The sequence below is a fragment of the Herpailurus yagouaroundi genome, unplaced genomic scaffold (genome assembly GCF_014898765.1).
Source record: "Herpailurus yagouaroundi ecotype Mexico unplaced genomic scaffold, PumYag 164, whole genome shotgun sequence".
NCBI classification, from domain to species: domain Eukaryota; kingdom Metazoa; phylum Chordata; class Mammalia; order Carnivora; family Felidae; genus Herpailurus; species Herpailurus yagouaroundi.
In genome coordinates, this window is record NW_024412405.1 from 35,016,809 (window position 1) to 35,041,272 (window position 24,464).

At 40.3% G+C, this 24,464-nt stretch overlaps 1 protein-coding gene across 10 annotated transcripts in view; it reads left to right on the forward strand.

Annotated features, from left to right (window-relative positions):
- Window positions 1–24,464, forward strand: part of KLF12 (KLF transcription factor 12) — a 436,833-nt gene that overhangs the window by 408,562 nt on the left and 3,807 nt on the right. For all 10 annotated transcript variants that reach the window (XM_040487361.1, XM_040487366.1, XM_040487363.1 and 7 more), the window contains one exon: window positions 8,139–8,296. In XM_040487361.1, coding sequence (XP_040343295.1) covers window positions 8,139–8,296 — 158 coding nt within the window. The remainder of the gene's footprint in view (window positions 1–8,138; window positions 8,297–24,464) is intronic.

Here is a 24,464-nt window from a genome sequence, read left to right on the forward strand (position 1 = left end):
CCCTCCCTTCCTCCCTCTCTCCCTTCCTTCCTCCCTTCCTCCCTCCCACCCTTCCTCCCTCCCTCCCTTCCTTCTTCCCTCCCTTCCTCCCTTCCTTCCCTCCTCCCTCCCCCCTTCACACAGGCACCTGTTGATAGGCCAACTTCAAGAGAGGCATGCATCAGACCATATCTGCATTCTTGACAAGTTTAAAGTTTATCTTTAAGGAAGTAAGTAGAACTTATTTATTTATTTTTAACCTAGCAGGATTCTAGAGGATCTCCAAATCAGATGGGTTCATGGACAATACCCTGAAGATAATGTAAAGCACTGCCCTTGTAAGGCAATAGGTAACAGTAGGACTTATGGCAACTGGAGAGAACAGGGCCTGCCTTAAAGGCTTTCAGGTTTAAATAATTGCTCCTTTTTATACCTAGCAAGTTTAAGATTCAGATGATCCATTAAGCTACAACTCCTGGCATAAAACAGAGTTTCAACCCTGATGTTTTCTGAAGAAATTCTGCAGAAAGTTCATTGGAATATTTCAGTACATTATGTATCTTCTATTCAGTGTCCAGTGTAATTCAGAAATCCACACTTGTTTCAGCCGATATTATGAATTGATTTGATGGGGTAAAGTCTTTGCAATGCATACAGCATTTCCCCAAAGTAACTTTTTAAATTTTTTTTAACGTTTATGTATTTTTGAGAGAGACAGATAGTGAGGGAGGGAAAGAGAGAGAAGCAGACAAAGAATCTGAAGCAGTCTCCAGGCTCTGAGCTGTCAGCACAGAGCCCAACGTTTGGCTGGAACTCTAGGAACTGTGAGATCGTGACCTGATCTGAGGTCAGATGCTTAACTGACTGAGCCACCCAGGTGCCCCACCCCACCCCACAGTAGCTATTTTGAATAGATACTGCCCTGTGAAATGGATCTCTTTTGTTAACAAACAATCCCCTCTCAGCTTGTAATCTAAATTCATCCTAAATTTGATGATAAAACCAACCACAGCTAATGCCATTAACTGGTTCCTTTTTTTTCTGTTTTATCTTTAAGCCTTTTGTTACTGCAACTTATGATCTTAACTTGCTAAAATGTGATGAATCAAAAAAGGAGCAGAAATATAAGCCCATAATAGTTTTGAGTATTTTAATGGTCTAGCAAGTGATGAAAAAGACTTAGTAACAGCTGTTGTATTTAAGTAAAAATCATGATATACTGAGTCTATCCACAAACCCACCTCCCAGAAAATCTCATTCATAAATTTGTTATCTGTAATTAGTAGGAGACTTTATTTATTAACATAAAACAATAATTAGAACTACATTTTGGGCATATTCTGTTCATATGAAAAAAAGTGCCAAGTTCTAGTTGAGTATATGCTAAGATTAAGCTTGTTGACATATTTTAGCAAATGTATTACTCTTGCTTTATACATTTTGTGAAAATGGATTTATTTTTATTGAATCCAGATTTGAACATGAAGCGGTATAATGCCTTAGTCACAGCTTCTGGAAAGGTTGGCAACTACTAATCTTACAATTTCAATCTGTTATCAAAAGTAGTTTTCCGTAGGAATCTGCAGGCAGCAATGAAAGAGGAACTTCAGGCTGGTGAATCTGCACTGCCTTGGGATGTAGCTTCTAGGGAATAGATAGTGAGTGTATCTAAATAGCACCTTTTCCCCAATTAATATCCTAGAAAAACACTGATTTGGTTTGATAGCAGCTAGACAGAATCTGTTACAGTATGGAAGGACAGATACAAAGATTCCTGCTCCTGAGAGCCATCTAGTGGCTGAGAGAAAGCCTGCAAAAAAAAAAAAAATGTGAATATCTGGCTTGTCCAAGTGAACAGAAGCTCTATTACTAAGATTTATGTAATGTCTGGTTAACTGAAAGTCTCATCAACTTCTTTTTTGGCTTATGGCCTCGATATTTCATTCCCAGTGTAGTGTTTGATTTACTAACAAGGGAGTGGTTCGTTCTTACTTGTATTCTGTGGCAGAAGCTAATTCACAATCCCAGTAAGTAATATTTAATGCCCCATTCAAAATAATTTTAAAATAAACTTCCGAAAATGGCATAAAATGTATTTTTAAAACTGAATGTTCTCCCTTCCCTTAAGGTAACTCTATCAGTGCAGCCAACTCAAAATCATTTTTGGTACAATTGTAAATAAACCGGAATGTCAAGGAAAACACTAGTTCTGTGGCCTTGGTGGTCAAGGGAGACATCATCACATACCACTGCCAGGCTCAGCCTTCGAAAAACATCTCCCTGGAAATAAATATTTTTTCCACAACAACTTAGGAAAGTATTTTCTTAGGTAGATTAACAGTAAGTAATTATAGTGAATACCTCTACTGGCAGTATTTATAAAGCTGTTTACCTTAAAATTCTCAAGAGAAAAGTATATGTCTTACTACAGCAGAGTACATTTAAGAATGCTTTTATGCGCTGTTGTTTTCTATAATTGGGCTAGAGGGAAAATTTAATTGATACAGATTATTTTGTCGCATTTTCACATTTTATCCCAGGCTGGTTTATGTTACCTGTATCTATCCGAGCCCGAAGAAGGTAATCATTAAGATTGGGTTCTAGAGTCACCCACTTGGGTTCAATTCCTAGTGTGGCCACCTACTTTGTTTTGGCCTTGGCCTTCTCTATGCCTCCGTTTCCTTACCTTTAAACGAGGGGTAGTAATAATATCGACCTCACAAAGTTGCTCTGAAGCTTAAAGCCTTTAGAGCAGCGCCTGGAGCATGGTAAGCCTTCTGTAAATGTCAGCGATCGTTGTTATCCACAGCCATGCTCCTTGGAGGTCTGTTGAGACTGAACCTGTGAACTTGTTAAGCACCTTCTACGCCACTGTTTTCTGTTCTTGTTTTAAAATTTGGGATGCATGTGTCCTCTTTCTTTTTTCAGCCTTAAAAGAATGTCCTGGCTTTCTTTTCTTTTCTTTTTTTCTTTTTTCTTTTTTTTCCAAACACTTATAGAAACTTCAATTTCAGTGAAGGGCACCTCATCACACTAAGGTCACACGTGACAAATGGTCTTTTATTACCTGCTGATTACAGTTAACCTTAATTTCTTTCATGGCAGGCACGCGGTGCCTTCTATTTAAATAGAGCTGTTCCTGGATGTGACTTTTCGAGCCTCTCTGGGTTTAATTCTAATTTAACTTGCCATTCCAAGTGGGACTGTTGTGCAACCGAAGTCATGATTCACTCATTTGTTCTCTGTAGATCTAATTATTACAACGCAGTGCCTGTGAGGCCCCCTCAGGCGCTCATTCACTACTCCAAATGGTCTAACCTTCTGGGGAAGGGAGTGGGCCTTTAGTTATTGTTCTTTTGAACTGTGCAGATGCCTTTTGTACAGTCTCTGGGAACACACTGGCAACCGTTTTACCTCTACCATTTTCATCATACCAAGCTTATTACTAAGGATTATTGGAAGAATCCTGTGCTGGCGCAGGCTGCGGTATATTTGCGCATTTCCATTCTTGAGAACAAGACCAACTTTCGAAGCGCAGGACCAATTTGCATGTGTTTGGGGATACCTTAAGGGCCTTCTCAACAAAGGGCACACCGCTCAGAAAGCGTAGAAAGGGCAGAATAGAAACACCCAAAGCATAACTACAGCTGTTCTGTTACCAGATGCCCCTGCTGGTGAGCCTCAGAGTAGGACAGGACAGGACGCTACTGCTGAGGAGGAAGGTCACTCACTGTTCACCCTCCCGTGTTCAATACATGCTCACCAGCATCAAAAGGAAGATTTTTATTTCATTCACCAGCATCCTAGACATGTTCCGGGCGGTCTCAGTGTGCTTCCACTGAGAATTTTAATTGTAAGGAATGCTTTAGAATGCTGCCATTCTCTTGACTTTAGAGCAAAGAACTGAGACACCTACATACATGCGGTTTTAATGGTTACTCAGACTCTTCTGATATTCAGTAGCCACTTCGTAATAGTGTTAAAAATATGAAGTTTAAGGAAATGAGAATAAGAGTAAAGAATTGAATGACCATTAACCAAAGACTTGAAATAAAAGAATCCTAGTTAGGATTAATTAGCCAAGTAAGGATTAATTGATTGACTATTTTAATTTAAAAATTAGGAATGCCTGACTTAATACACTCATTCATTCATTCATTCATTCAATTCAGGAAACATTTCTTGAATGCTCATAGTGTCCTAAGCTCTAGAGATGCTTGGCACCAGTGCCTTGACTGTCCCATTTCCTGCCACGAACTTGGCTTGGCCCAGCCCCCAATCTCTGGTTATCTTCCCCCTAACATGCCTGCCATCTGTGGGTTTTTGCATGAGCCCCAGCAGAGCAGCGGTCCTGCATGGAGTGGGACTGTCCTCACGTCTTCCTGCGTTCTTGAAGTCGTTTTGCTCTTTTGATCCCTGTCTACTCCAGCCCCACTTCTTACTTTTCCACAAAGAGATCCAGCAAGTGGTTCTGAAAGGCACAGCCTAGCCAAAGGTTCTTCAGAATCTTCAGAGGATGCCTCTGCCATTTGAAATGGGGAGCCAGGAGAAATTTTCCCCACTGGATATCGTTTCCAAGCCAGCTCAGCCTGGTGCAGCTCTTCATTCTACATACTTTTTAGAAAATTCTTTCTTTTTTTTTTTTATTTAAAAAAAATTTTTTTTTTAATGTTTATTTCTGAGACAGAGATCATGAGTGGGGGAGGAGCAGAGAGAGAGGGAGACACGGAATCTGAAGCAGGCTCCAGGCTCTGAGCTGTCAGCACAGAGCCCCACGCGACACGGGGCTCGAATTCGAAAACTGTGAGATCATGACCTGAGCCGAAGTCGGTCGCTCAACCGACTGAGCCACCCAGGCGCCCTGAAAATTATTTCTTATTTTCATGGCATAGATACCTTTAGGGGGTGGTTCTTCATAATGGACTACAACAGGCCATTTCCTAAACGAGGAAAAACCAGGGGGTGAAGTTTTTAGCATTAGGGCCGTCCGCCTAACATGTCTTCATTTTGGTTTAAATTCAGGACTCTTGGTGTAGTAATATCGTGCCATTCTGTGGCCTCTGCTTTCCTTACCCACCTGCCACATAGTTCATGATTGACAGGATTGGAGAGCAGCATGACACCATTGGTCCCTTAAAGACATGCTTGGTAGTTACCTGGTTTTAATTTCAGATCTATTTTTTTTACTTCTCTCTGCATACATGAATACATCGCAAGATAAATAGCTAAAATAAACTGCGGGCATAACGATATATGTGTGTGGTTATGCATAGGTACATTTACCCTGGTGCTTATGAGTGTGTAGCAAGTATAACTTTAAGTTATAATTTGAAGGAAACAGATACCATATCATTTTCTCTTGATTTAAAAGACGTCAAATGTATCACAACACAGAAGTTTCTGTTTTTGAGGTCCCCGGTGCCAAGATCCATATTTATTTTCATGACCTGATATCCAAGAAATGAATTACTGTTGCCCTGTCATCACACATACCATTTTGTTCATCAGAATCGCACCTTATGCCAGAGCGTACCTTGGCAGGAGTGACCGAAGCTGTTCTTTCATGGACAGGCCAGTCACACTATTTTGACTCTTTTCACAATAGGCTCCAGTCACCACAACTGAGTCGGTTGTGTGGAAAACCACAAATCCACACTGATTCATGGGAAAGCTGGAAAAAGTGGCTAAGCCACCCCATATTTTCTTTCTTCTACTAATAAAGATCTTGCATAAAACTTTTTAAGACACAAGTAGATAAACACCACTTATATTTTGTCTTAGCTACTAATAGAAAGCTTTGGCTGCTGAATCTGTTATTTGTAAAAGGGAGAAGACACATTGAAAACTTAAAAGGCAATTACCATAGAAGGAAACATTGGGGAGCAATGTTACAGTGAAATACTAGAAACAATTTGGAGGCTCTTGGGTGACTCAGTTGGTTAAGCAACCAATTCTTGATTTCAGCTCAGGTCATGATCTCATGGTTCATGAGTTTGAGCCCTGCATCAGGCTTTGCGTTGACAGTGGGGAGACTGCTTAGGATTCTCTCTCTCCCTCTCTCTCTCTGCCCCTCCCCCCTCATTCTCTCTCTCTCTCTCTCTCTCTCTCTCTCTCTCTCTGTTAAATAAACTTCAAAAAATAATCTAAATGGCCATCCCTTAGGAAATAGATTTTAAGACTCTGGGATAAATATTCACTGGACCATATTTCATCTAAGTCATGTGTCAACCACTGGACCCAAGTGCAACCCACTGTTTTGTAAATAAAGTTTTATTGGAACATTAGCCATGCTCTCTTGTTTATGTATTGTCTATAGCTACTTTCATGCTACAAGTGCGGAGTTGATTTGTTAAATGTATGCCGTATGGCTCTCAAAGTCAAAACAAAATATTTACCGTCTAACCATTTACTGAAAAATCTTACCAACCCCTGAAATAAGTTTAAAATACCACATATTGTAAAATGCACCATTACTTATGTACCGCTAACAAAAAAATTATGCCAGTTAAACTATGACAAGCTATCAAATTGTAAGAAGCTACTGATTTTAGAGACATTAAACTATAAAAAGAAGGGGTGCCTGGGTGGCTCAGTCAGTTGAGCGTCCGACTTCAGCTCAGGTCATGATCTCACGGTTTGTGAGCTTGAGCCCCGCATGGAGCTCTGTACTGACAGCTCAGAGCCTGGAGCCTGCTTCGGATTCTGTGTCTCCTTCTATCTCTGCCCCTCCCCCCACTTGTGCTCTGTCTCTCTCTGTCTCTCACAAATAAATGAATGTAAAAAAAAATTTTTTTTTAATTAAAAAAATTTTTTAAATATAAAAGGAAGATATCTTAGACTAGAGTCGTGGTGGTACGTAACACTACAAGTATAAACTCCAATGTTGGCATCAGCGTGGATGATCTCAAATGCTTCATGTTGAGTGAAGAAAAGGCAAGTGTAGAGCACTTTGCAAAATGATGTGAACAACATGATATTTACACGGCTCTTAAAAAACCAAGCAACATTATGAATTTCTATGACTGTAGATATGTATAGGTAAGGATCATTTGGAAGAATTGGAAGAATTCCGAGAAAACTGGTAGCAGAAGTTTGCGCAGAGAGGAAGCGGATGGAAGACAAAGGCGGGGTCAGTCTTCATCTGTGATCTTCTTAGGTAAAGCTTCAACTTCACTTCAAAGAACTCTTGCTCAGAGTCATTCAGCTTTTTAAAAAGAGGTGATTTACTAATAAAAATGAATTTTAAAAAGCGTCAAGACACGAAAAAGCTGGAAGAAAATATTAACAGTGTTAAATTTTGTGTGGTAGAAATACGGATGATTGCTTTTGTGTTGTATTTCATAATAATAGTAAAGAACTCCATGGATAACTAAAGACGATTAGTCATATTCTTCATTTCTACCTCAAGCAAAAGAGATTAAGGTTTGAAGAAGTACATGTTAATCAATTACCTGACGTTACAAACTAATCCTGTTTTTCTACTGTGGCATGAAGATTAAACAACGTGCAAGTCAGGGCCAAATTTCATAGTTAAAACTTTTTCTCATAATGGTGGTACAGCTAATCTTTAAATACAATGTACTTTATTCCTCACCATGAAAAACCACCAACTGGAAAAGTTAAATGTCAGGTGCATGTTAGTGAACAGAAATAGCTCGTCGTGAGTCATGTTATTGACGTACTGATGTCATTTCTTTCAGCCTGACCTCACTTGTTTTGAAATGTACCTTGTGATTTTACACAATTTTATATGTTTTCACGTGCAATTCAGACCCTTGTGTTACTTATTAAATGCATTCATTTTGTCTGTCTATAGCAGGGCTTCCAAAAATATTGTCTGTGAGTGTCATTCAGAAGTTCCAGATTGTTTCTTTTGATAACAAGGATCCCTACCACTGCTTTTACTCCGTTTTTGTTTTGGTCTTGTTGTTTTAGCATAGCTTTCTCTCTAGAGGAGCGTTTCGTCAGAAGTAGGTCAAGCTACCTGTCTTCGAGATTAAGAAATAAAATATGTCCAAGCAAGTGACAGTGGGAAGTGGGGACCTGGGGCTTCGAGTTTATATGAAGCTATAGACCATGAGACGGAGGTCTCGTGCCACTAGAACAAACCAGAGTGCTGTGTGCTTCTCACCACTTAACTCTGGTTTTTCTTTTTCCAGTTCAATTTCACCATTTAGTATTGAGAGCACAAGACGCCAGAGACGGTCTGAATCCCCAGACTCCAGAAAACGGCGTATCCACAGATGTGACTTTGAAGGATGCAACAAAGTATACACAAAAAGTTCTCACCTGAAGGCTCACCGAAGGACACATACAGGTACTGTGTTACAGGGCTTCTCACTGGGGTGGGGGGGGGGGGGGGGGGTTCAGTGAAAATCCCGCGGGGGCCACTGATTGCTTCCGGGGTTGTGAGCGTGCTGGAATGCTGTGTTGCTTGTTACCCAGCCATCTCAAATTGGCTTCCTTTCTGAGTGGAATGATCCCCTCTCTCAGCTGAAAAAGGCTTAAGTCTTAGTGAACTTTAGCAACCAGTGAAGTAAGTCTTCTGTGTCTTAAGGAGGTTTACGATGGTATGACACAGGGATCTAGCCTTCTTCTATGATCAGTGTTGCCACTTAATCACTGTCTAGTTTAGCGGGTTTTAAAATATCCACAAAGCACATTGAAGAACAAGCTGAACAAAATTGTTCTGTTTTCTTAAAGTTAGCATTTTAACCACCACTTAGATCACGCTTTTCTCCCCCCGGTCTCGTCCCCCAGATAACCCAATAAGTAAACCAAAAAAATAAAATAAATCGACGTACACATAGCACTGTAAAGAGTTTAAAAAATATTTCCACATGATTCCATTTCATCTCACTGGCATTGTAGATATAGAGAGAGGAATTTTAGGAAATTGAGACCACATGTGATTTACTGACTTTGTCACCATCCACTCATCCACACACCCATCCATCCCCCAGCTGTTGCCCTCTCCACCCGTCCATGTATTGATCCACCCACCCCTTCCATCCTCTGCCTTGTGTGTCCCTTAGCTGGCATCCCCTGGCTTCCTTGGCTCCTGAATCCTGTTGGGAGCCACCAGTGGAAGGCGGAAAGCTCTGGGAAGAGACTGGAGGTATAAGGAGGGCCCCACAGTTACACTACCATTTCTCGGAAAAGTGGTGACTAGAATGTGTGAAGCTCAAAGAAGCAGGTGGAAGTGGGAAACCCATTCACACACATTCCTGGCAATTCCTGGTAGCAACATGCTACATGTGGAGTAAGGGGAGTCCAGTGACTCTCCTCAACAGGAATCAGACGCCAGCACCTGCCTCTAGCTGGAAACTTCAAGTGTAACAGACTCCCATTGGGCTGTGTGAATAGTATTGCCATCTCAAATATATTAAAATAACCACACTATGAAAACCGTTTCCCAGCTGAGGTAGCAAAATCGTTTAAGCCAGCATTCTTTGCCATTTATTTACTCATGTTATTAGATGGTTTCCAAAGGTACTTTACAGAATCTGCTCCATGACTCTGCAAACACTGAGACCGGGCACCGTGTGTGTGTCTGTGTGTCTGTGTGTGTGTGTGATGAAGTTATGGCATAGGAGGCTTGCCTGAGGTCAAAAAAGCATTGTAGAATCTGAAGCTTACTTTTGCTCATCTAACGTATAACATATACTTTTAATACTTCCAATAATTCAGCATATTTTGCATACTTCTCATCTTTCATCCCCGTTCCCAATCCTTTTCCTTTTTGTACTTAATTCCAGATTCTTGCCTCTCCATTGATTCCGAGCTTCCCCAAGAGAGGTTTTTATTTCATTTCTTAGACATTATTTTTGAGTCCGTTTCTTTACCATTTAGGCAAAGAATGAATATAAAAACATGAAAATCAAATAAGCATGTTCCATCCTGTCCGTGGATAATGAACATAAATCATAGTCGTTAAGTATGATCAGGTCATAATACTGAGTTTTAAAGGGAGCATTTCTATTATTTAAAAAAAAAAAAAGAAGGATCTATCTACAGTAAACCACCATATATTTCAAGTTATTTCTATTTTCCTTGAGCATACTGAAATACATATTAACGCCATTTGTACACAGACGTCTCTATTCCGTTTATCCGAATGATGAACAGTGAACGAGAGGAAATGGTTTAATTAGGTGCTATTAAAGGATCTAACTTCATGGCATTAAGGGATTTGACATAGACTATGAAGGTAGGGGAGACATGATGTATAGTTCAAAGCATTATAGACTTTGAATGTTGAAGCAGAATTAATTAGCTTGGGTTATTAATAAGATGAAATCATCGACTCCTAGGGTCCAAATGGACCTTGTACGCCACAGAGTCTACTTTGTTCCCTAACTAGGGGAATCCCTTGGGTGTCATCTCTTACAAAGAACAAGTCATTCCGATGCAGTTTTCTGCACACGCACACATCTTTTCTTTTGTTGGATCGTCACAACACCAGGTGGTTGCAGCTGTCGTTACCTCCTTTGTATAATGGTGTCTCCTGGTCAAGTATTGTTCCCGTAGCAGTGGTTTTTAGTAGCTTCCAAGTGGCAGACGGTTGATTCTTCTGCAAGACAAGGTGGGTGACATTTCTTGGGACCAAGGCCTCCCCTCATACGGTATTGAATCGCCTGTTATGACACTGTTCGGCTCTCGGTACTTCCGGGTTAAATGGAATAGCTCCAGGGGCGCCTGGGTGGCGCAGTCGGTTAAGCGTCCGACTTCAGCCAGGTCACGATCTCGCGGTCCGGGAGTTCGAGCCCCGCGTCAGGCTCTGGGCTGATGGCTCAGAGCCTGGAGCCTGTTTCCGATTCTGTGTCTGCCTCTCTCTCTGCCCCTCCCCCGTTCATGCTCTGTCTCTCTCTGTCCCAAAAATAAATAAACGTTGAAAAAAAAAAATTTAAAAAAAAAAAATAAATAAAAAAAAAATAAATGGAATAGCTCCAATTATCATGCTCTCATTTCCGCTTCCTGGCCCTGGTGCCCCTCGAAACCCCATCATCAACGACTTGCACCTTCATTCCTCCAAACCAGGTGTCCTCAGTCATCTCAGCCACGTCTTTCTAGCTGTATTCCAACATGTCACTGTGTCTTTTAAAATTTTCACACCACAAATTGAGGAAAGAGGTTTTAAAATGCCACAATTGTATTGTCTTCTAGCAATGGACTCTCTTTCTTAAGTCAGCTAAATCAAAATGTGCTGAACACTACATCTTGCCCATCCCTTGTACCTATAACTGGTTTCTTTTAAATTTTTTTTTCAACGTTTATTTATTTTTGGGACAGAGAGAGACAGAGCATGAACGGGGGAGGGGCAGAGAGAGAGGGAGACACAGAATCGGAAACAGGCTCCAGGCTCTGAGCCATCAGCCCAGAGCCCGACGCGGGGCTCGAACTCCCGGACCGCGAGATCGTGATCTGGCTGAAGTCGGACGCTTTACCGACTGCGCCACCCAGGCGCCCCTAACTGGTTTCTTTTAAAACCTAAACATTCAGGGGCTCAGTCAGTTAAGCATCCGACTTTGGTTCAGGTCATGATCTCACAGTTCATGAGTTTGAGCCCCACATCGGACTCTGTGCTGACAGCTCAGAGCCTGGAGCCTGCTTCGGATTCTGTGTTTCCCTCTCTCTCTGCCCCTCCCCCGCTCACACTCTGTCTCTCTTGCTCACAAAAATAAATAAAAAATTTAAGAATGTTTTTTTAAACCTGAATATTCAATGTTGTGTTTGTAGTTAGACCTCTCCCTCAAGGGATGGCTCCCTTGGGAGTAGTGCATTTCCTCTCCCTGGACACTTTTCACTGCAGGCTGGCTGATCTCTTGTAGGAGATACAGGCCAGAATTGGTATTCTGAGGGCTGCACCTGCCCTTTCAAGTCTGGGAAATAATTATTCTATATCCATTTGATATTGGGGCCCATTCTCCCAATAAGTTGAAATGACATTGAACTCTCTCCCTGCCCGCCTTGCATTTAGTATTTTAGTTCTGTCCTTCAGCTTCTCCATATCTGCCAGGTATTAAGTAGGACAGGTTCAAGGACAAAGCCCTGAGATGTGATCTCAGAGACTTTCGTCCAAGTGGGTCTTAATTCATTAACGAATAGCTAAACATCCACCTAATCGTCCTACCTCCAACCCATCTTTCTTGGTCTCACAGCTACATCAGAATGTCCTTGTGAAATCCCTGCTCCAAACCAAGGCATCCCAAATCCATTCATCGACTTCACAAGGAGATTCTTACTCTGCGAGACATAGCCTCCTAAATTAGCAAATAATAGTACTTCTAAAAAGAAAGAATGGGATTTGGTTGATTTACTGCCACTTGGTTCAGAGGGAGCCCATACTTGTTTCTGATTTATAATTCTATGCGAGATTTCTCAACTTTGTGTTCAAGATGAAATCAACACTAGCTGTATAGGGATTGAGGTTGGCTTGCTTTGCTTTTAACAAATATCTTAGCCTTACCTTTGCTCCAGGCACATTGAGTAAGTTATTTGTGTGTGACCAATCACAATGAGTGTAGCGTGTGGGATTATAACATGACTTATAAGATCTACGCACGCTATAGGAGGTGAGCAAGTAGCCATGAGAAATTTTCTTTGATAAAGTCACATTAATTTTACCTTTAACACTTGATCTTTTGTTGCATTATTAGCACATGACCAGTCATCTATTTAGGACTCACGCAGTAAATTGAACACATTGGTAGAAAAGAGGAACATTTTCTAGATAATAGCAATTTAGAGTAAAAAGAGAAATTCTACAGAATGCCTTTTTAAATTTAAAAATGATGTAAGTATATTGTCATGACTGTGCAGTTTAGATAATAACATAAATACTTGCCCGAACATTTTTAAATGCCTTTACTAACACTCGCCTGTGGTAAATTGTTTAAGGCATAGTAAAAAGGAGGAAAAAACTATCTCAGCAATCCTATACAGCAATCTTGTCAGCAGGTACATTGTTCCCCTTCACTGGTATAGATTGTGTCTCCTCTACGTGAAGCAGTGGACAGTGTATTTAAAATGAATGTGCAGTATAATGAAATTAATGGCCATCTAAGCCTTTGTTATACATAACTAGCATGTTGCTATGATTTTCCCTCAGGTCAAGAATTTTATTACTTATTAAATGATCTAAATATAAGTTTTAGAGGGAAATAGTCTTACAAATCTGGAATTGCTATTTACAATTCTCTTACTTTCTAAATATATCTATCAGAGTGTTTTCGAAAATGCAGTACAAGAAACATTCAGCATCAGTGATTCCTTCAGCCACTAGATGGTGCACTACAACCAGCTGTTGGGTCTACTCTAAAAGGGTCTGAGGGTCCCCTGGAACCCTCTGGCGGTGTGTGGAACATGACGTCATTATCACTGTTCTGCAGAATATTGCAATTTACTTATGAACAAAGGAAAGAAAATGTAAAGATACTTTTTAAGCCAGACTTTTGAAAAAGTAATTTTAGCATATAAAAATGCTCAGTTTCAGATGAATCTGGGAATACTTTATACTCCAACTCGATATCCTACTCTCCAGTAAGTCCGTGAGCCTCATTTAGCCGTGTTGTCCAATATTCATTTTAATTCATATGAAAACTATCTGCCTGAATTTTAATCATCAGTAAATGTAAAGCAATCACATTTCTTATCTATCTGGCTTTATCAGAAGTAACTCATGTCTGAATTTTACACATCAAAGAAATTAACTTACATGGATGCTTTAAAATTATTAACCAATTGCGATTTAAGTCTATAAAATGTGTCCTTCCCCACCTCCACAGATGAAGGCAATGATACATTATTTACCTCTTCCCTTGAGGGATGATGCTTTTGTAATTAATATCATTCTATAATTAACATCAGATAATGATTGTGCATTTGGAGAACACACATGTGTGCATGCACACACATTCAGACACAACATCTATGCTAAATGCTTGCAGATTCCATGCTTTTTCACCTTTCTTACTTGCCTCATCACTTTTCACTGCTATTCCCACATTTCTTGCTTCTAATTTGACATCGGGTTTAACTGCGTGAGATTTTGAAATGGGTTCATGATATTCCTACAAAGACATTCGTGAGTTTTGTGACAGCTGTGCACTTGAGTGGCCTTTTGTTCAGAGGTCTTGTAGTTGCCAGATCAGGTAGTGGGGTGCTGCTTAGATTTTCACATCTATCTTCATTAATTAAATAACTCACTCGTATAAAGCTCTGTGTCAGGTCCGCTGTCTAGATTTGTTGTTAGATAAAGCATAGGGTTTAGTGATGCCAAGATCATTAATCACTGAAGAGCTAACCAACATTTTTCAGGCACAAATCCTTTCCCAACAAGTTGTTGGTAAGTCTCAGGCAAACAGCTCACAAGTATGAGCACATTGGTACTTGCTGAGAAATAGGAAACTATAATAGAAATAGAACTAAACTGAAGTCAGGAGACAACAGTCTGAATCTGTCCTTGGCCCCTAACTGAGAGATTCACTTCACTCTGTGAGTCTCAGGTTTTCTGTTTCATTTTTGTCTCTGACCATAAACATAGCCCATTGTTGCATAATTACCATAGGGGACATTATTTTTATATCCCCAGTAAATACAGTGACTAACACATCTCAAGGGCTCAAGAATTATTTGTTGAATTGAAATTGTGTACGTATGAATATTGACGTGGGTATATGTTGTTATTGTAATCATAGGTTCAAGGCAAAAAAGTGTGCATCATTTAGTATACAGTCATCATAAGCAGCTATAATAATGTCATCTCTGTACTTCTAATCTCTCCTAATTTAAAAATTTTGTGATTCAGAAAAAGTTGAGTGAAAGCTGTTACTTAATAAGTCCTCTTTATCATCATTTTGATAAAATGATAATGTAAATAATCCTATAAGGAATATATATACAATACTTAGTAAAACATAGTTTTTCATTTGTAACTATGTCAAGAAGCATATGTACAAAAAGCATATGTACGAAACAGATTCAACATGACCCATGTTTATTGAGCATTTTCCACGTCTAAGGCATTATAGATTTTTATCTTGAAAAAGGCAGAAGGAGGCATAAGCCCCCATCTTCAATGAACTTGCCCTTAAGTGTTCTAGATAAGAGTTGCATGGATAGTCGTAACAGAGGTCAAGTTTGCAAAGCCCTATAATAAAGGTCCAAGCAAAAGGACAATAGAACGCAATAGGAGCTGTCTATGATGGCCAGGGAGTTTGGGGACACCTTTGTACTCGGACATAAGGCCCTTCTCCTCTGACTCGTGTTAAACCTCGTTTGCTTAACCCTAATCCCAATCTCCCCCTTTCCTCAGGCAAACAAAGGAATAGCTCTCCAACTGTGCTCAGTGTGTGGAGCTCATTCACACATTTCCTCCTACCTGAAATGGCCTGCCTGAGGGGCCTCCTTTCTTCCTGCTTTGGTAGAAATGCTATTGATTTTTCAACGCTTATCTCAGCGTCCCCTTGTCTGTTAAGCCATCTGACTACCCTCCTTCCCTAGGCAGGTAGAACCTTCCATGACCCTAGAGCGCTGGGGCATCTCTGTGTCACACAGAAAGGAGGGTATGTGGGAAACACTGTGGCAGTAGAAGCAACAGGGCCTGGCATCTGATTGGACAGGAGGGGAGGGAGAGGGAGGCTTTGAAGACCGCCAGCGTGTGTGGTTAGGAGGGGGAAATGCTATGAACAGACATGGAGACCACAGATGGGAGAGAGCTGGCATTTCCTGAGGACCTGCCAGATCCCAGGCACTGTGCTCAGCTCTAGGAGTAGTGCCTTCCCTATTCCCTATTCTAATTGTATCTCTAAATACCCTGAAAGGTGAGAGTACTTACCCACTATCAGCAGTGGCTGAGCAGTGGAGCTGGGATTCAAACACCAGTTTCTCTAGAACCTGTGCTGTTGTCACGACACCCGCTCTCAGGCAGGTTTGCTAATAACCTGCCAGCCTCACCACTCAAGCCACATTCTCATGCATGTCTGGCCAGCACTACCTGGGTACCTGTTTAGTGACTGTCATTCAGGTGCTTTGAAGTAATAAGATAACAAGTGACTTCATATTTTTAAAGCTTTTCATTAATGTGAACTGGTCATTCTTCAGAGTCTATTAAAATGTTACTTTGTTAGAAAGCCAGTGAGAAGGCAGGACCAGAAGCATTAGTAAATAAATAGGCAGCTTCTGAGTACTTGTGCAGTGCGCAGCACTGTGCACAGTAATGGGTACGCTGTGAAGATGTGGACGGCAAGGAGTTTTAAGTGTGGTGAGGGGGAGACAGCCATGTCTGCAAATATATGCTGGTGTGAAACAGGACAGGAAAGCCTTGAAGTGAGCTTGATACAAGTTTCCGCAGCAGCACAGCCCCAGGGTGATGGGTCCTGATGGCACGGGTGTGGTGAAAACCACCTACCCCAGCGAGCAGGCATTCAAGTGCCGTCTGGAAAAAGGAACTGGAATAATCTGGATGGATAACAAAGTGCTGTGAAAGTTGTACTTGTTTTCATTTATGGAGGAGTTACTCTAACCTGTCCTGGAGAGTTACCATGTGGAAGCATGCTGAACCTGATCATCTGAATCTGAATCAGATTAATGATCTGAACACGGGTACCAGTGCTGTACTTACTGTATTTAGGCATCTTATGACCACGCTCTGCATTTTCCTTCTTTTACTTTTGGGTTTATTTTTTATTTTTATTATTTTTTTTAATGTTTATTTATTTTTGAGACAGAGAGAGACAGAGCATGAACGAGGGAGGGTCAGAGAGAGAGGGAGACACAGAATCTGAAGCAGGCTCCAGGCTCTGAGCTGTCGGCACAGAGCCCGATGCGGGGCTCGAACTCACGGACCGTGAGATCATGACCTGAGCTGAAGTCGGATGCTTAACCGACTGAGCCACCCAGGCGCCCCTACTTTTGGGTTTCTTTTATCCAGATACCAATGAAAATTGTGTTGTAGGCAGGAGTGGGATAATAATTTTCCCAGCCCTTGTACTTTCTTGTGTTCTGTCGAAGAATGGCTAGATTGTGAGTTTGGGTCATCTTATCCTGAATGGCAAAATTAACTATTACTGATACAAAATTGGTGGGTTTAATGGAACGATTAAAGATAATGAAGAGCTGTATTTTTACAGAAAATATATCCACCACTAAAGAATATATAAAAAATAATGTTTATTTATTATACTTATGATAATTCAATAAAAAATCTTCATAACTAAGAATAGAAAGAATTATAAAGTACATACATTGCTTTAAAGATTACAATAATTAATGCTCATTTGAGTAGCAAAATAGAAGGCTCACTCACAGGTCATGTTAGTAATTTCACAGGTTTAAAATGAGATATTTGTAGACCAACCCTTTAAATAGCACTAGTTTTAGATAAAATCTCCCAAACTTATTTTCCTTCTCAAAAATACATACTCTAACTCATTAGAATAGAAAAGATGGTAGAATGAGTAGAATGCTAGCAGTGGCTCTCCGCCTCACAACATAGATTGCTCATTTTTTTTTAAGTAAGCTCTACACCTGCCATGAGACTCGAACTCTTGAGATCAAGAGTTGCACACTCCACCAACTGAGCCAGCCAGGCACCTCCCTTAACCCTCTCTTAAGTTAACTGTGGCAAGTTATATTTTAAGGGAATGTGAGCTCTTTGAATTAAAATAGTGTCATTCATTTAAGCAACAATTACCAGCAAGGAGCTGCTGCCCTAGGCCCTGGGGATACGGTAGTGAAGAAAGCTTGAAGCCACCCTCAGTACTCAACCGCTGGGGGGCGGACAGACAGTAAAACCAGCAGTCACAGGGGGGTGTGAGGAGAGTTTAACATGGGCATGTCCAGGGTACCAGGCAGCCACGTGATCAGATTGTCTTTGAGAACATTTTCCTTCAATGTGTTGCAGATGTTATTGGAGAGGGTAGGACATGAGACAGGGACACAGAACCATTAGAAGTTGGTGTCAGTGGAAGGTGGCAAGAACCTAAAGAAAGGCCGCTCACAACTGGGGGGTAAACTGGAGAGGACAGCTGGACAGGCATGTGGAAGGCAGAGCTGGTAGGTGTAATGATCAGGTCGGGGCAGGCAGAAAAGTCCAAGAAATCCCTCCAACTAGAGAACTTTATGACTTGACACCCGAGTAGGTAGGATTGCCTTTTTCTCCAGAGAGCAAAGCAGAAGGAGAAACTGGTCTTTTTTAGGGGGTAGCTGCTGAGTAAAGTTTTGGTCATGTTGAAATAACCTTTGGACTACCACCTCTGTGGTCGATCTCTCTGTGGTGCTTAGGAGAGAGACTGAGATGTAAAGACTTAGGAATCTTTTCCGTACGAGTCGTGGTGGAAGCCGTAGGAGCCAAGGAGAACTTATGCAGGTGAGAAGAAGTCAGAGTCAAAATCTTGGTAAACATTTCAGGGACGGGTAAAGGCAGAACTCTCTGCAAAAGAAACTAAAAGGAAAATGTAACCAGAAACATAGGAAAATAAATATTGTCACTACATGGAAAAATAAACTCAGAATAGCCAAATAAAGTATTACCCTTAGACCTTGAACATTTTACTTTCAGTAAAGTATGTTTTTATTATAGGATATTTTAGGTCATTTATATTTGATTTCTGGATGAGAAGGGCTAGCTAGTCTCTGTGTTAACACATTGTCCTGCAAGTACTAATTCACATTTTCAATCTGCACATCCGGCTCTGACCAGATATCCTGGTTTATTAAAGCAGTGACTTAAAGCGTTGAGAGGCAAATATAGAAGAGAGGTTAAAACTGAGCTCTGTGGAGCACCTGGGTGGCTTCATCGGTTGAGCGTCTAACTTTGGCTCGGGTCGTGATCTTGTGGTCCGTGAGGTTCGCTGCTGTCAACGTAGAGCCTGCTTCAGATCCTCTGTCCCCCTCTAGCTGCCCCTGCCCCACATGTGCTGCCTCTCAAAAACAGATGAACATTAAACAACAACAACAAAAAACCCCTGTGAGCTCTAGTATCCGATTCCCAGAATTCAAATCCTACCTCTATCACATACCAACTCGGGGTGAAATGGAGTTGGTTACTGCAAAGCGTACGTCCGTAAAGCTCTTAGAACAAAGTGCTGTGTGTGGAAAGTGCTATATGCTTTGGCAAATATTGTTTTCATCAAAGATACGCGTTATGGAATTGCATGGGGAAGAAAGAACAAATCCACTTTGTCTCATTTACGCATAATGAAAAAAGACAGTTAATTCAGTCCAGACAATTCAGTGGGGCAGAGACTAACATTGATTACGTGTTTAATTGAATTGACAAGATCAAATGGATCAAATTATAAAATACTAAATTATAAGATACTACATTGTTCTGTTCGTAGTTTTATAATTAAAATGTTAGGAAAATCAAGATCAAGATTGGCATCCAATTACCAGAAAACTCTTAATTCTTTTTTTTTTTGAAACATAGCAAACAGGATCTATTTTTAACTTTATAATTTATATTTCCTAGCAAAAACAGAAAAACCTTGAATTTCATAACTATAAAATTAAATAGTTTATTGAGCACCTGTCATTTCTCAGGCACATGCCACGTGTACTTTTAGTTTCCCAAGTGTAGAAACAGTGTTTCCATTTTACAGATGGGGAGACGATGTTTCAGAAAGCCCAACGCTCTAGCCTGAGATCTGATTGCAGATCGATGACTGAGCCAGCATCTGACCAGGCTTTCTGCCCGATTTCAAAGCCTATGCTATTTCAGGCCACCTTAACACCACCAATAAGGAAGGCAGCCTGGTCCACCCTGAGGACAAGTCAAGAGCTTTGTAATCTCAGCTCCAGGTTTCTGTTTCCTCATTTTAAAAGCACCTAATTTCCTCCCAGATCTAAAATTGTGTGAACTTTTATGAACTAAGGTAATAGAAACCAGAAGACAAGATAGGAATCTTGATTCTGCTCCCCCTCCCCACCGCCCACCGCCCCCTGTCATATGCAAATACCATTCCTCAAGTGAAACAGATTGTCACAGCAAATATGTTGAGCCTTGAGTGTAATGAAGCTCATTTGTCAGCGTCTGGGGCCCCATAACTTCATAAAAGTTAAACAGGGACACATTTCAGAAATGCACTTCTGAACTGAAAAAAAAAAAAAAAAAAAAAAAAAAAAAGCCTGTGCTTCCTGCTGCAAAAGGTGTTCCTTTTCAGTTGCTTGAGAAAATAGCAGAGAGTAGCTGATGTGAGAACATGGGTGTTTTGTTTGACCCAGACTTTTCAAACTGCACATTCCTCTTATGTGTATTGCTTACACGTCATTTTAATATGAAAGGGCACCTGTCTTTTGTCTCAGTACACATTTACCTTTCAGCATTTCAGATGGGAAGATGGGAGGTGCCTGAAAAAGTTATTTTTGTTTCGTGGGTTTTGGGAATCCATTCAAGAACTGGTGTTTTCTTTAGACTTTATTATGCTTCTGCTGGGTAAATGTCATGGAAGTGCATTTAGTGACTCTTAATCCTTTTCTTTAACCAAAATTGAAAGAGACAGGGGTTCTCATAATAAATCAGTTTGTTGACTGTTTCCAGAAGAAAACCCTGACGTGAGTTTTCATTTTCTCTGGACACTTAATTAGACTTCTGTTTAAATAACGCCTGTGAATACACACACGCACGCACACACACGCATATAAAATTGTATTTAGCTTGAACTCTGAAAGCGGAGTTAAAAAGAGTGTTTCATAACAAAACTTAACGAACCCCCTTCCTTGTTCTTTTTTTTTTTCTCTCTGTTTACTCTTTATAGGACTGTTCCACTTTAAAAAATAGAAGCTTTTTTGCTATTCGTTTTGGTTAACATTTTCCTTTTTCAGAGGTTTTCATAGTTTAGTCCAGGTTTTTTAAACAACAGAGGAGGACGGATTGTGCTCAGAAATAGCCGCATTCTTTTTTTTCAAATACAAAGTGTGGAAATGGCTTGGATTTGTCATGGGACATGGAGAACTTCACGCTTCAGAACTGAAGACCTGAAAGTTAGTAAACTCCCCAAGGTATGGCATGGGATTAAGCTACCAGTTAATTACCTAGTTCATGTCCTTCGGTTTTTCTTAAACATTAGTAGCTTAATGTCTCAACTTAGCAAAGAAAAATCATCTAAACTATGACTTATTGGTAATGACATGTACCATGTCATTTTCTGTCATTTCATTATTTCATGGGATGAGGAGAAGAAACAAAAATCACAGGTGATCTGATGGTGGAATCAAAACTTACAGGTTTTTGTTTTGTTTTTTTTTTGAAAAATACTAACTATTCTTTCAAAGATTTTGCCACTAGGGATTCAAAGTGTCCTTGTGAGTTAGACAAAAGAAGGAAGAAGGTGGGCATGCTGTTTTTCTTTTTAGCTTATTTCTAGAGAAAACAGTTTTGAATAACACATTTGCAGAAATCTAATTCAAATGAGTGTAAGGACAGTTCACGATTCCTGAAGAAATTACTGGAAATCGTGTTTACTCTCCCCATCATCCTCCTGATGCACAGCAGCTGTGTACAATAGAAGCATAGACCCAGGGAGATGCCTGACTCCTTTCATTGTCCAAGCCAACGCTTTCCATAGGAAAATTGTCATGGGACATACACTCCCTATTCTGTGCCTACCACTAACTTCTTAGTAAATTTAGTTTTCTACTTTCCAGCAAGATTTTGGAGGAAAGAAGACAGGATGGAAGAAAGATTCTGTCTGTTCATTATATCCTTTCAGGGCTCATGTCTGCATGCTACAATATATCTTACAAACGTATTTATCATTTTAATAAGCTTCTCCTCACATCAAGAAGTTTCTGTTACCCTAATTTGCTTACAAGATTGTATCCTTTAAATTGCTTTCAAGCATAAGCATAAAATAAAATACAGAGTTTAATACAATGCAGTGGCCACTAAAATTGTTCTTCTATCCACTTCTGGAACTGACTAGTCCAAAAAGAACATTTATTGATTTAGTTTTTAATAAAATCCTAGGCCTTGGGCAGGTATAATCAAAACCTAGGTCTCTCTCTCTCCCTCTCTCCCTCCCTCTCTCTTTTGCTAATATATATGAGTTTTGTTCTTACAGGTTTAAATATAATTTATTGTCAAGTTAGCTAACATACAGTGTATACAATGTGCTCTTGGTTTTGGGGGTAGATTCCCATGATTCATCGCTTGCATACAACACCCAGTGCTTATCCCAACAAATGCCCTCCTCAGTGCCCCTCACCCCTTTCCCCCCCCCCCCACCCCCGCATCAACCCTCAGTTTGTTCTCTGTACTTAAGAGTCTCTTATGAAAACCTAGGTCTCTGGAGTGAAGGGCAGAAGCCAGCTCTCTGCCTGATCAGAACAGCCATCTCCTCTTCTCACCCCCTATAGCTCAGCCTCTAATTTTTTTTTCTTTTTATTGTTTTCTTTTTCCCTTCTGTTTTTTTTTAAGCATGGAGAGAAAATACTCAAACTCTAATTTTATTATTTTTTTTTTTATAAAATTTTTTTTTTTCCAACGTTTATTTATTTTTGGGATAGAGAGAGACAGAGCATGAACGGGGGAGGGGCAGAGAGAGAGGGAGACACAGAATCGGAAACAGGCTCCAGGCTCTGAGCCATCAGCCCAGAGCCTGACGCGGGGCTCGAACTCACGGACCGCAAGATCATGACCTGGCTGAAGTCGGACGCTTAACCGACTGCGCCACCCAGGAGCCCCAAGTAGAAGCAAACTCTAATTTTATTAATGAGGCAATAGGCAAAGAATATTATGCTTAAGTTTTCATGGATACTAAAAAGAAAGTATACCTTTTTATAAGAAATTTTCAAGAAAAAACTCACTTATTGCTCAGACAATTAAGTTTACTATTTTCAGACAATTAAGTTTACTACTTTCTCCCTCCCCACTGCCGAGTAGAGAAGGTTTGCATTCTTCATCATATGCCTTCATTCATCACCTAGCCCTTAATAACTTAAAAACTTTTATCATTTTCATTGGTTTTATTCAAGAGTAGGGACATGTCTGCCTCTTGTATTTTTGAGACCTTTTCCTTGACTTCCTTTTTCTTTTTGAGATATAATTGGCATACAATATTAAACCAGTTTCAGGTATACAACATGATTCGATATTTGTATATGTTGTGAAGGTATCACTACGGTAAGTGTAGTTAACATCTATCAGCACAGAGATACAGATGGTTTTTTTGCATGACAAGAACTTTTCATTAAGATCTACTCTCGTAGCAACTTTGTAATATATAATACAGTATTCTAACTACAGTCACCTGCTGTTCCATTACATCCCCATGATGTATTTTTTCTATAACTGGACATTTGTGCCTTTTGACTCACTGCACCCATTTCACCCAGCCTTGTCTTTCATGATCACTGATTGTGCTTTGATTCCACCTCACAGAATACTTCTCAGATTTTGCACAAAGTTTTCCTGCTCCAAGTCTGTGGGCTCACAGAAATTCTTGCTACCAGTTACTGCCTTCCTCAGTTATTTTAGGCCCCACCCCCTAAAATAGCCATGTCAGGAACGATGCCAGACAGCTAAGCTACTTTCTGATCCTTCCCTATCAGTGTTCTCTCCCCCAGACTCAGTAGCTAGTCATAGAAACTCATCATGGTTCACAATGGCCTTGTAAGATGACTGTAGTGAAAGGGATTGGAGAGGAGCCTCCATCATCATGTAGAATCACTGTTCTACACTGTAGAATCTCTGTAAAGTTTACAGAGACATGCCTGACCCTACCCCATCCTGACTCTCATAGGAAGACCCTCCTCATTTTTTAATGAGCAGAAAAGACCCTAACGATATTTTTAAAACTCAGATTGGATTGGGTGAGCCTTTTCAGAGAGTCACTCAATCCAGAACTCTCAGAGTATGTGGTGTGAAATATCATGTGTTTATTACTGAGTGTGCTGTTAGAATTTTAGTTGGGGTCCTTAATGGAGAGTAAGTGATTATTCTATAGCCAAAATAGTCCCTCACCCACCCATCCCAAATTAACAGTGTGTATTATATACCCCAAGTCAGTAAGTTAATGTAATCAGGAAGCCTATGCAAAGTTCAGGTGCCTTCCTAACATCAAGGATCAGTAAACTTTGTGTAAAGGGCCAGATAGTAAATATTCTAAGCATTTCAGGCCTAGATGCTTTATTACATTATTCTCTCTTGCAGTGCTCAATTCTGCCATCACTGGAAGACAGCCATAACCAATATGTAGACAAATGAACATGATTTGTGTTCCAATAAAAACTTATTTATGGACACTAAAATTTGAATTGCATGTAATTTTCATGTGCCATGAAATAGTGCTCTTGATTTTTTTCAACCACGTACAAGTGTAGAAACCATTGTAAGCTCAAAGTTTGCACAAAATACAGGCCAAAGACCAGGTTTAGCCGGGGAACCACAGTTTACCACCCTCTGCTATAGATTTTCAAGTGTAAAGGACATAAATGCCATAATTCAACAGCCAAAATGAAAGTAAAAGTAAGACTATTATAAC